Source organism: Meriones unguiculatus, chromosome 1 (genome assembly GCF_030254825.1).
Source record: "Meriones unguiculatus strain TT.TT164.6M chromosome 1, Bangor_MerUng_6.1, whole genome shotgun sequence".
NCBI lineage: Eukaryota > Metazoa > Chordata > Mammalia > Rodentia > Muridae > Meriones > Meriones unguiculatus.
Genome location: NC_083349.1, coordinates 5,599,611 through 5,612,441, shown reverse-complemented (window position 1 = coordinate 5,612,441; position 12,831 = coordinate 5,599,611). Strand labels below are relative to the sequence as shown.

Genomic DNA, 12,831 nt, shown 5'->3' with positions numbered 1-12,831 from the left:
CTGTGTGACAGCACGGCACAGAACAGTACGTGACACACAGGTCATGTCTACCCACTCTTTCCCCACTGGCTACAGTGGACCATTTCCTGTTCCTCGAAGTACTTCAGGCTTGATGTTTATTAAATGCTGTTCTCACTGCTGTAACAAAATGTCTGACTCGGACGACTTAGGAAGGGTTTAACGTCTTTCCAACATCCTATTCTGAACAACTAAAATTCAAATCTCTCCAAATTCTGAAGTGTTTAACTTTTAATGACATTTTATTCATCTTGGTGTGGTGTTGCCCAGCTGTGACAATCCCAGCACTGAAGAGGGGAGGCAGCGGGATCAGGAATTCAAGATCATCCTTGGCCATATATCAAGTTCAAGGCTAGCCTGGGCTACACCAGATCTTTTCTCAGAATAAACTGTTTCAGGTTCTTACGCATTTTGGATTTAGAGAAGCTCACCCTGTCATGGTGTTTGGACTCTGTGGAGCCGTCTCTGGGTGGTTTGAATGGGAATGGCCCCCACTGACTCCTATATTTGAATGGTTGGTCCCCAGGCTGTGGAACTCTTTGGGAAGGATTAGTAGGCGTGGCCATCTTGGAGGAAGTGTGTCACTGGGGGTGGGCTTTGAGGTCTCAGGAGCCTACGACATTCCCACTTAGCTGTCTACTTTCTCTTTGCCTTGCACTTGTGGATGAGATGTGAGCTCACTACTGCTCCAATGCCTTGCCTGCCCGTCCGTCAGTCGGCTCACCTATGCAACCCGCCTACCTGCTGCCGTCATGCTCCCCACCGTGATGGTCATGGACTCTAATCCTCTGGAACTCTACGCCCCCAATAAACTCTTCCCTCTGTAAGTTGTCTTGATCACAGTGTTTTGTAACAACGATTGAAAAGTGACTAAGACATCATCCTTTATTGACTGCATTGCAAAAACAGAGCCACCGTTTTAAAATAGTTCTGGCTTGCTGTGGGCAGCAGAAGGACCCTGGAGGGACTCTGCAAGGAGGAACAGGACACACCTTCCTTGTCTCTCTTCCTAGAAACTCCTTAACCATGCATGCCTCAGTTTCCTGCTCTGTAAGGTGGGTGTGCTGACTCCCCACCAGGACCCAGGGGCTGCTGGATTGGGTAGGTCTCAGACTGGTCTCAGTTGCTCCCTTCATCTGTGTGAATAGGAGATGGTATACAGCTGTCTGCCTGACCCTTGTTCATTCTGCCATCTCCTCTCCTCCTCCTCCTGACTAAACTAGGACCATTCCCTTGGGGGCTTAGTCATCCTTTGATCCACAAAGGCAGTCCAGAAGAGCCTGAGTTGAACAAGCCTAGATGGGGACAGAAGCATCTTCATCCATGTTATTTGCCTTGCTTCACCCCTGCTGTATAAATCTGTGTCTTGGTCTAGATGGTCACCACTCCATCTTGACCATATGTCTCCATAGTACTCACTGTGGCACCTGGGTCCATGGGGGAAATGTTTGATAAACAAGAAAGAGGAGGTAGGGAGGGAAGAGTGAGGACTGGCAAAAAAAAGCTAGGCACGTGGCTCTGTCAGCAGAGTGCTTGCCTGGCACACATGAAGCCCTGGCATCTACCCTGGCACCACAGAAACCAGGCATAGCGATGCATGCTCGTAATTCCTGCACAGGGCAGATGAAAGCAAGAAAATCAAGAGTTCAAGGTCATCCATGGCTACATATCAACTCAGAGACTAGCCTGGGCAATATGACACTCTGTCTCAAAGAGAGGAGGGACAGCTGAAAAGAGGTCCATATACACCTAAAGTGCATGGAGCACGCAAACACCAGAATAATGTGAGGTATCAGAAACAGGGTAAAGCATGGTTGTGATGGGGTGGGATGGAATGGGGATGTATGGAGCAAAGAACATGAAATAGCAGATACAAAGAGTGAGTAAGGTTCAGAGAGCCCATCCACAGCAGGGTAACTGTGGCTAACAATGTGATATTGTACTCAGAACTGCACTCTTTTTACAGTCTCAACACACACAGAAAAGGTAGCTGGTTGATTCACTCCTGTTGTCTCTGCCTGACCCACAACTGCTCTCTCTCTAGCACTCTGAACCCTTCATTCTTATACTTCCACTCTTCTGCTTAACCCTTTCCTGAATGACTTGCAGGAGAGCCAAGGCCCTCCCTCTCTGCCTGATAACTGCCCTTGAGCCACAGGCAAGGACCAGATCACCCACCTGGGATGAGACTACCTGGAGGTTAGAAGAGGAGGAAGGGAGGAAGAGGAAGGAGAGGAGAGGAGGAGGAAGAGGAACATGATAGCAGAGGAAGGGAGATAAAAAAGAGCAGAAGTAGGGGAGAGGATGACTGTGGGAAGAGGGGGAGAGGGAAGGAAAGAAGGGGGAAGGTGAGAGGAGGAAGGTGAGGAAGGGAAGGAGGGGGAAAGGGAAAGGGAAGAAAAGGCCAAGGAGGGGAGGAAAGAAGAGGAATGGGAGAAGAGGGGAGAGGAAGAGGAGAAAGGAGAGAGAAAGGGGAAGGCCTGGAGAGGGGGAGGGGCTCCTGTGCCCAGCCACAGGGAGGGCTGGGCTGTAGGTCTCTGCCTCTGGAGTCTGAGGTGGAGTCTGGCTCGCACCATGACCCATCTGCAGTTCCCATGTGGACTTTCTTCTTTCTCTCTCTGTGGCCCTGGGCTGCCTTTCCTTGGTGTCAGAATTCCAGCTCCTGTTCTGAGAGTCCTGCTGGCTTCTTTAATCCTTGGCCATAGGTAAAAGGTGTTTTGTCATAAAAATGACTTACCTTTTTGTCATTTATTTATTTATTTATTTAGACAGGGGCAAATATAGCCCAAGCTGACCTCCAACTCACTCTGTAGCTTGAATTCCCAGTGCTGGCATGAATGTGATGTAAACAACACCCCAATTGTATGGCGCTGGGGATCAAACCCAGAGTTTTATGCACGCTAGGCAAGCACTCCACCAACTGAACCACACTGTCACTTTATCCTAACTTCTGTGCTGAAACCCACGCCCTTACCACCTAGACGACAATTACATTTGGAGACAAGACTTTACTGAGGTAATCAAGTTAAGGTGAGTTCACACGGATGACTTAGACTCCAATATGGATTACGACAAGAAATTAGGGTGGAAATGGCCAGGAACAACTGTCATCCTACCTACTAGGAGGCTTAAGTAGGAGGATCTTAAAGTTCAAGGTCACCCTGGGTGACTTAGTGAGACCCTGTCTCAAAAACAAAAACAAATAGCAATGTAAAAGAGGACTGGACATATACGAGTGTGGTGGAGTTCTACAATCCCCCAGTGAGGGGCTGGGGTGTGCTCAGTGGCAGAGCCCCTCCTAAAATCCCTCATTAAGGAGCTGGGACGTGGCTCAATGGTAGAGCCCCTGCCTAGAATCCCCAGTGGAGGGGCTGGACCATGGCTCAGCCATGGAGCTTTCCTGGTATCCGAATGAACAAGGCCTGGATCCCAAACCTGGAGCAACAGAAAACACACAAATATAAGAGGAAGAAGAGGAGGGGGCAGTGATGACGCAAATGCATCCAGAGAACTTCCTGGGAGGACACAGAAAGGAGACTGCCAGCCATCTCCAGGTAAAGAAGAGCGCCCCAGAGAAACGAGCCCTCTGGACACCCTATCTTGTGTCATTAGCCTCCAGAATTAGGGGGGGGGGGATATCCGAGGTTTAAAGGCACCCAACCTGTCGCACTTTTCCACGGCAAACCCAGGTGACTTCCAAAGCACTTACACTGGAATTGACTCTCCTCAACAGGCACCTCCTGCCAGTGTCTGAAAGGTCTCCACTGTGGGGCCATGGTGGGCCTGAAGCTCCCAGGGTCCTTACCATAGTCACTGGGGGGCTCTGCTGTTCCATGGGACCGTGACGTGAACAAACCCAGACCCACTCCAGTTAAGATCCTTCCCCTCCATTCTGGTCAAGCTGGGGCAGAGCTGGAACTCTGGGGCTGCAAGCACCTTCTGGGGGTTGTGCCTAGAAGGGCCGAGAGGCCTGGCTTGTATCCCTTCCACTTACCCCCAGACAAGGCGAGTCAGCATGCAGCTTCAAACTTCAGCCATTTTGGCTTCTCCTGAAACTGGTTTCTTGAGGGCCGGGGCTTCTGTGTTCTTGCAAGTATGATTTTCCTCCCACCAGTCAAGCACCTTCATTCTGAGACAATAAATCCTGTGGTGAATGCTGCATTTAGTCCCCACCCAGACTTCGGTGCTGGATACTCTACTCCCTGCTGTCTCACCCAAACCAGCTCCGGGCTGCCTCCAGAACGCCAGGCTGTCTCCAAATGCTGGTTCTATGAATAGCTCACTTACCCGAACAAAATTAAACCTACTCTCTAGCTCTCTCTCTCTCTCCCCAGCCTCTTTACCGGCCTCCTGATCTCTAAGCTATCACCTTCTAAGCCCTATAAACTCTCTCTTGGTCATAAGACCTGAGGTTCCCCATTAACTCCAGGATAAAGTCCCAGCCCTTCATGACCCCATGACAGCACCTTCTCTCTGATTCTCTCAATATCTCTCTCTCTCTACACACCACACACACACACACACACACACACATCCCTTTTTGTGTGGGTACAAGTTTATTTTGCACATTTTTTTCTACTCTTGACATTTTGGCACATATATGTTCATCAGAACACAAGGAACTCTCAGGGTTTTGGCGGCACTCTAGTATTCTAGTCAATGGACATAACACAGGTTACCTGAAGTCATCCGCTTCTCTCGCTCTAGCAACAGCGAGGGGCCGTTGGATCACTTCATAGCTGTCTGTGGGCTTCGCCCTACCATACACCTCACCTCACCCCAAGAGGCGGAGCCAGGTTTTTATAGCTCTTCGTCAGCCTCTACCCTTTCCAGATGAATAGCTTTCTTTGGCTTCTGTGTAAATTGAGAGAGTAAGATCCAAATTTTCATTTCCTGTCTGAAAACTCTCATTCCACAAAAATGACTGAAAATGGCTTTGAAATCATTGCCACAAACCAGAAAGAAGCTGTAAGGAAGCCATGCTCTGCAAAAGTCTAGGTGTGCCTTCAGTTTGTGGAGTTGAAGGAGACCTCAACAACTCAGTGAATTTCACAAAATTACATTTTCTTTACTTATTGTGTGTGGGGGTTGTTTTTTAAACATGAGTGTAGAGCTCAGAGGACAACTTGCAGGAGCTGGTTCTCTTCTCCTGCCATGTAAGCCCTGGGAGATCAAATTCAGGTCCTCAGGGTTGGAGGCAGGTATTTTTACTCACTGAGACATTTTTCCAGCCCCATCATGAATTTGACTTAAAGAAAGTATTTATCATGACTGCATTCAACAAGAGTGAAACGCACATTTCACTTAAGCCCATGTGGAATGTTTATTAAAAAATAATAAGTTGCTGCAAGTAAAATAAATTGGTATTATGAATAGCATATTTATTTTATGATCCTATTTAATTTAATAAAGAGGATCGGTTAGTCCTGGTGGTACAGGCCTGTTATACCAGCTGCTACAAAGGTGACAAAGTCTAAGACCAGTGTATTGAGGCTCTTTCCTAAAAGAGGGATGAAGTGTATGAAGAGGGATGGGGGTGTATCTCAGTGGTAGCGCACCGGCCTAGAATTCCCCAGTAAGGGGCCTGGGCACGACTCAATCATAGAATAACTGTCTGGCATGTTCAAAGGCTTACATTCAATCCTCAGTACTGAAAGACAGTATGTGTGTGTGTGTGTGTGAGGGGGGGAGAGTCATTAGAAAACATTGACATTTCTAATAAGTCAAAAATCATAATGGAAATTGGAAATGGTTCAATTAAATGATGATAACATAGTTCATAATCACATCTGTGAAATGCAATTAAATTTATGCTTAAAGGGACATGCATAACCCTAAATGCAAATAAAGAGTGGCTGGAATTTAACAATGAGTCCATTTCAACAGAAACTAAACGGGAAGAAAATGCGATGAAGAAAATGAACACCATTAGTCAGTGAGGGGTCAGTGAGATGGTCCCATGAGTGACCCACACAGTGGAAGAAACAAGCCAACTCTTCAAAGTCATCCTCGGATCTCCACATGTATACTGTGTGTGGCATACGCATTTGCATGCACGTGCTCACACGCATGCGTGCACACACACACACACATGCACACAGACAAATAAAAGAATAAATGTAATTTTAAAAATAAAAGAATAAGTCAATATGGTAGGCCTTAGGAGGGGTTTGATGTTAAATTTTAACTCTGATACTCACACCAGGACAACGAGGAAGAATAAGAATAAAATAGATGCTATGGTCCCATACACAAGGCCCTGGACCAGTCCTCGCAGGAACACATTGGAAATGGAACTTTTGTCTGAAATGAAAGGGAAGAGCACATGATCGTCCTGAAGCTTTGAACTATGGCTCTCTTCCTTCTGCTCTGTGTCTGTGCCCATCCTGGCCCTCAAGTGCTGGACTTCCCACCCAGTCACACTAGAGCTCTGTCTACTAGCCTGGTATCAAGAAAATTCTGGAAGCATGGACTCCATATTGGTTCTTCCCCTCACATCGAAGACGCTTAATGACTTCTGGTTCCCACACGAGATTAATGGTGCTGTTGGTCCAGGGTTCCAGTGTGGTGGTGGTCATGTGCAGGATGGTATCAGCACTATTCACACTCACAGGGGTTCTTCCCAACCACCACTGCACCGAGGGTGTGGGGATCCCAAAGAAGGAACAGCTACACACCAGTGTCCTCGTCAGCACACAGGAATAGTTGAGCAGCCTGGCAGGTGCTGTGGAGAAGAAAGGGCAGAGGTCAGAGAGACACCCACACTTTCCCTCAAAGGCCAAATTTATTTGACTGTGTCCATATGTGTGTGTGCATGCATGTGAGTGTGGTGCCAACAGAGGCCGGAGTACGGCACCGGATCCCCTAGAACTTGAGTTACAGGTAACTTGGGGCTGCCCAGCATGGATGCTAGGAGGAACTGAACTCAGTTCTTTTTTTTTTTTTTTTTTTTAAAGATTTTATTATTTATACAACATTCTGCCTGCACACCAGATCTTACTATAGATGGTTATGAGCCACCATGTGGTTGCTGGGAATTGAACTTAGGACCTTTGGAAGAACAGCCAACGTCCTTAACCTCTGAGCCATCTCACCAGCCCCAGAACTCAGTTCTTATGCAAGAGAAGTGTGGTGGTTTGAATGAGAATGTCCTGCTGACGCTCATGTATTTGAACACTTGGCTCCCAGTTGGTGCTGCTATTTGAGGAGGTTTCGGAGGTATGGCCTTGCTGGAAGTATGTCACTGGAGGTGGGCTTTGAGCATTTAAAAAAACCAAACTTAGGTCACTTCCCGTTTGCCCTCTGCTTCCTGCTTGTGGTAAAGGATGTGAGCTCTCAGCATCACGCGGTAGCCGCCAGGTCTGCCATGATGGCTATCCCTCTGGAACCATATTAAGCAAACTCCTTTTTTCTGTGTTTCCTTTATCATGGTGTTTCATCACAGCAACAGAAAAGGAAGTAACAAATTACATGTAATGAGCTCTCTCCAGTGTTTAAACCGTCTCTATAGCCCCCAAACTTCTTATTTGTTTCCCAAAGATATTTGGAGGCTTTGAGACCCAGAGAGGTTCTCTTTCATCTTTTCTCATCATCTGCACCAGACTCGGACTTCACTCTTGCCCGAGGTCTCTCAGCCCCAGGGGATCCCTTCAGGGCCCAGGTCTTTCTCTGGGACCCCATTTCCCCCGGACTCTAGACCCTAAGAGTGCCCACCAGAACTCACAGACCAGCTGCAGCTTGAGCACTTTGCTGCTGAGCAGGTTGTCTAGGGGTAGGTTTACGTGGCATCTGAGAGTGGTGCCCTGGTCCCTGGGCTGTGGGGCAACAGCCTGCTCTGATGAGGAGTTGATGAAGATGATCGTGTTGGAAGACACAGTGGGGCCTTTCCAGGAGAGAAAGGGGGCTTTGGGCTCCTGGCAGGTGTCTTGGATGGCACAGGTCAATGTCACAGGCCCTCCGGCCAAACCGCTTTCTGGGTTGGGAAGCTCTGACTTTTGGGTCAGGTCTAGAGGAAAGAGAGAGAGAAAGTTTATGTTTAGATTTGTATTTAAGGGGCAGGCCACTGCACAGTGTGTGTGTGTGTGTGTGTCTGTGTGTGTGTGTCTGTGTGTGTGTGTCTGTGTGTGTATGCATCTGTCTGTGTATGTATGTGTGTATGTGTCTGTGTGTGTATGCATCTGTCTGTGTATGTATGTGTGTATGTGTCTGTGTGTGTATGCATCTGTCCGTGTGTCTATGTATGTATGTATGTGTGTGCATATGCGTGTGTATAACACTTAAGTTTTTATAAAGCCCAGTGGCTGAGGAAATAACAGCCACCTGATCACTAGCACGCCCTCTATATTTCCTACTTCCTAAACCATTGTGTGAGCCTGGACATCACCTGACATGGAGAGTCCAGCGTCCTCCATCAGGACAGTGTCTTTCTTCTCTCCTGGACCCACATAGAGTGAGTAGGCCATGTTTTCTCTTCTGAGCGCGCTGTGGGTCAGCAGGATGCAGTATTCCACCTCCTCCGTGGAGAGGTCACCCATGGGGGCCCTGGGCTGGCTGGTTCCAACATGGAAGCTGATATTTTCATTAAGCCTGTAGTTCGCAGTCACGGGATTTCTAGAAGATGCCTTGAAAAATTCAATCACACAAGAGACCGTACTGCATACAGCATCTTCCACTGCTGTCTTCTTGATATCCACCAAAACCGGAGAGAGGAACCCTGTAGGGAGATACATAAGATGGAATCCAGTCTCTCAAGTTTTCAGAGTCCAGCCTGTCAGTCAAAGGTTCATGTCATTCAGGACAGGCTTGGCCTTTGTCCAGCTCTGGAAAGTCACCTCAGAGGCCCGGAAAAGTCTTGGTAGGAGAGTGTTTATAAATACTCAGCATTGGGGCACCCCAGGTATCCTAAGAGTCATATGATGGTGGAGTCCTTGGGATACGGAGTATTGTTCATTTACAGTCTCTCCAGCTGTCACACTCCCCCACATCAGCTCACACTTGGCTGACATTCCCTCTGGACAGACAGTTGATATGTGTTACAGTTTTTGTTAATTCAACAAAAGCCTAGACATGTATGGGAAGAGAAAAACTCAATTGAGGAACTGCCTCCAGCAAACTGGCCTGTGGGCAGGTCTGTGTGTGAGGGGATGTCTTTTCTTGATTTATGATTCACATGGAAGGGTCTAACACACTTTGGACATGGTGCCATCCCTGGGCAGGTGGGCATGGATTATATAAGAAACTAAGCAAGCCATGGAGAGCAAGCCAGTAAGCGGCACTCCTCTGTGGCTCTGCTCAGGTTCCTGCCTCCAGGTTTCTTTCTCAGCTTCCCCTGACAGTTGACTATAAACTGTAAACTTAAATAAATTCTTTTCCCCGAGTTGTTTTTGGTCAGCGTTTTCTCACAGTAACAGAAAGCAAAGCATATACGACCAGCTGTGGCCTCACATTCTCCGGCCCTCTGCAGCTGGAAACCCAGTCCTCTGTGATACCCACACCAACTCTGAATTAAAACGTTACTTTGCCATTGCATTTGCTTATTCATCCGCTCACTTATGTGCACGCCCTCATGCGTCCTTGCTTGTGAGGGTCAGAGGACAACTAGCAGAAGTCAGTTCTCTCCTTCCACCATGTGGGTTCCAGAGAGCAAACTCAGATCATGAATCTGACAGACACCTCAATTTGCTGAGCCCTCCCCCTGGCCTGAATTAAAATTTCACTTTTACCCACTGTCTGCCTGTCTTGACTCTGGGCTTGTATGCTAGGTCACATGCTGTGCAACTTACCCTCAAGTCCCTCCGTCTTAAGGAATGTAGGGACATTTCCATTCAGGAACCTAAGGTGCCATCTGTGATGACTGCCGCTCTCCTAAGCTCGCTCTTTGTGCGGGGAGGGGTTATCTCAGCTTTCCTGCTGCACAGCCTGTAGCATTGCTATTATTTATAATAAGTATCATCTTGATCTCTGGAAATACTGAATGCTAAGGTCTGTCACAACTGCATGACCAGACTCCCACTGAAAACCTTGTACTTAGTGGACTCCCTGAGTAGGGAATCTGAACTTAAATTCTGTGTATCACCAAGCACAAGAGAACAGTAATGTCTGGCCAGATTTCCCAGGAGAAGCCAACTGGGTGCTTGTACTTAGTCCTCTGGCAATGTCTCCCATCATCTCTTCCCTTTGCTGCTTTTCTTTCTTTCCTTCTTTCCTTCCTTCTTTCTTTCTTTCCATTTATTACTTATACAGTATTCTGCCTGCATGCCAGAAGAGGGCACCAGATCTTTTCATCTCAGATGATTGTGAGCCACCATGTGGTTTCTGGGAATTGAACTCAGGACCTTTGGAAGAATAGCTAGTGCTCTTAATCTCTGAGCCATCTCTCCAGCCCTCCCTTTGCTGATCTTAATCTTTGTGACTTTGATATAACTGGTCATTACCATAATGATAATGGTTTCACTGAAGTCTCTCTTTGGGACAAAGTCTCTGGCCGAGATTGGCTTCAACCTGACTATACAGCCGAGACTATTTGAACTTCTGATGTTCCTGCTCCCACTCCCGGGTACTGAGACTATGGCAGGAGCCACTGCACACAGATTTATGCAATTCAGGGAACCAAATCTGGGGCATGCTGGCAAACACCTTACCAACGGAGCCACATCCTCAGGCCCAATTCCATTAAATTATTTTTTTAATTCTATTTTTATTATCCTGTGAATATTTCATGCATGTATACAATATAGCTTGATCATATCCACCCAAGCCCCAGCCCCAGAACCCCTCCCTGACATTCCCACCACTGAGCTCAGTTCTTGCTGCCCATATGTGCACAGGATGGGGTCATCCATTGCAACATGGGTAGCCTACCAGTAGCCAGCACCCAAAGAAAAGGGACAGCCATCTGCTGTCAGGAGCTGTGCCACCCGTGCTGAGGTCTTTAGCTGGCTTAATCCTGTGCAGGTGACTAGACCTGCCAGGAGCCCATGAATGCAACAGCCAAACACATCTACGAGACAGCACTTCACAGCTCTCCTCTCCATCCTCCGGCTCTTACGTCCTTCCTGCCCCTTCTTCACAATGTTCCCTGACCCTCGGGCCACAGATGGAAGGTTGGTAAAGAAGTCCCATCTCCAGCAGAACACTTTGTCTCTCTCCCTTGTAATAAAAAGTTACCTTTTTTCAAGATTTATTATTTTTAATTAAGTGTGTGTGTCTCTGTGTGGGCATATGCACATGTGTTTGTGTGCCCACAGAGACCAGAAGTGTCCAGTGTCCTGGTGGTTGCGAGCTACTTGATGTGGGTTATGGGAACTGAACCCACATCCCTTGCAAGAGCATGCTCTTAACTGCTGAACCATCTCTCCGGCTCCAGGCTCCTGGTCTCTTAGTCTCAGCACTGGCACCAGCTGTGAGTCTCTGCATTGACCACCGTGCCCTGCAAGACCGCTCTTTCAGGCAGCGCCACCCAATCCAGCTTCCGGTTTTGTCATGGTCCTTATTAGCATGGACTATTTCTGGTCACCTCACCTCTCAGCATCATTCTTAAGCTACTGAAAAAAAAACACCTTAGTTTCCACAGTACCAATGTTGCAGTGATGTGGGAATAAAAAAAGAAAAGAAAATGAACCTTATTTCTCTGTAGCTGCTCCCTCCAGACTGCTCTCCTTCTGGAGAAAGGAGAGGGGCTCAGGAGGGTCATTACACTTTCAAGATTTACGAGGCCCCTTTGTGAGCTTATCTAGACAGTGGGGATTTATGCGTGAGAAGGGACTCTTCAGAAGAGCTGCCTACAAGTTGTGCAGGGAGCTGCAGGAATGAAGCAGCCACCCATGCTTGGAGGCGGGGACAGATGAGTGTTTTAGTGATGCAGCTGTCTCCAAGTCACCCATCTCCTGTAAGTCATCTCAATAAAGCCATTGGGTCCCCTCGAGGGGCTCCAATGCATCATTTCTCTCGTGTGTCTACCGGCAGTGAGTGGAAATGGTCTCCCGGGGGAAGATCTGCAGCTACAGGCGCATGCGGTCTCCGGCAACAACCTCACGGACCTTCACTTAGCTGTAGCTGAGAGCAAACAATTATCCCTTCCCCTTCCCCTTCCATTGCCCCCAGCGACAGCCTCACAGTGTGCATCACTTACCCAAATACAGCAGAGGCAGGGCCTTGAGCCCCCACAGCATTTCAGGGACAAGAGGAAACGATGATGGCTCCTGCTGCTGACTGGCCTGGGACCAAATGTCCTGCAAGGCATGATTTGGTATGGGTGAGAACAGGGGAGACCAAAGAGGAAGGCAGCGGGAGCAGAAATAACGCTGATACTTAACACTGATAATAACACTGGGGCCGTTTGTCTCTTTAATCACATTTAGGATCTCTTCATCAGGTGAACTGGGTTCCTCTTGGCAACTGATGCAGGGAAGCCTCGAGAACAAGGATCTTCCCCAGGACTCCCTGTGAGCCTAACGTATCTGCTTTCTTTTTTTCTAATCATCTCTCCTGTCTTCTTCCTCCTCCAAGATCTGGGGCACTGGATTCTCTCTAGTCGACAAGGCAGTCTCAAAGTTCATGAAAAGGTTTAAGACTGCTGGGGGACCAGATCTGGTGGTTATGAAGGTGGGTTTGGGTCTACACCCACGATTGCCCTCTCACCTTCACAAGGGCGCCCTCCACACACAAACCCACAATAAAAATAAAGAAAATAGGATGAAAAGGGAAAATATTTTCTAATCCCCCTTGGGTTATGAGTTGAACTGCTGTGTGTGTGTGTGTGTGTGTGTGTGTGTGTGTGTGTGCGTGCGCCCGCGCATGTGTTTAGTTCTGAAG

At 47.9% G+C, this 12,831-nt stretch overlaps 1 protein-coding gene across 1 annotated transcript; it reads right to left on the bottom strand.

The window, feature by feature from the left end:
* Window positions 1–387: 387 nt before the first annotated feature.
* LOC132653118 (sialic acid-binding Ig-like lectin 10) lies at window positions 388–12,244 on the bottom strand. The gene is made up of 7 exons (XM_060380394.1): window positions 12,149–12,244; window positions 8,402–8,731; window positions 7,742–8,023; window positions 6,461–6,742; window positions 6,219–6,321; window positions 4,013–4,147; window positions 388–3,453 (listed from the first exon to the last, which is right to left on the bottom strand). Exons 1-6 carry the CDS (start codon window positions 12,186–12,188, stop codon window positions 4,042–4,044), a joined length of 1,143 nt encoding a protein of 380 aa, XP_060236377.1. The 5' UTR covers window positions 12,189–12,244; the 3' UTR covers window positions 388–3,453; window positions 4,013–4,041.
* Between the last annotated feature and the right edge of the window lie 587 nt (window positions 12,245–12,831).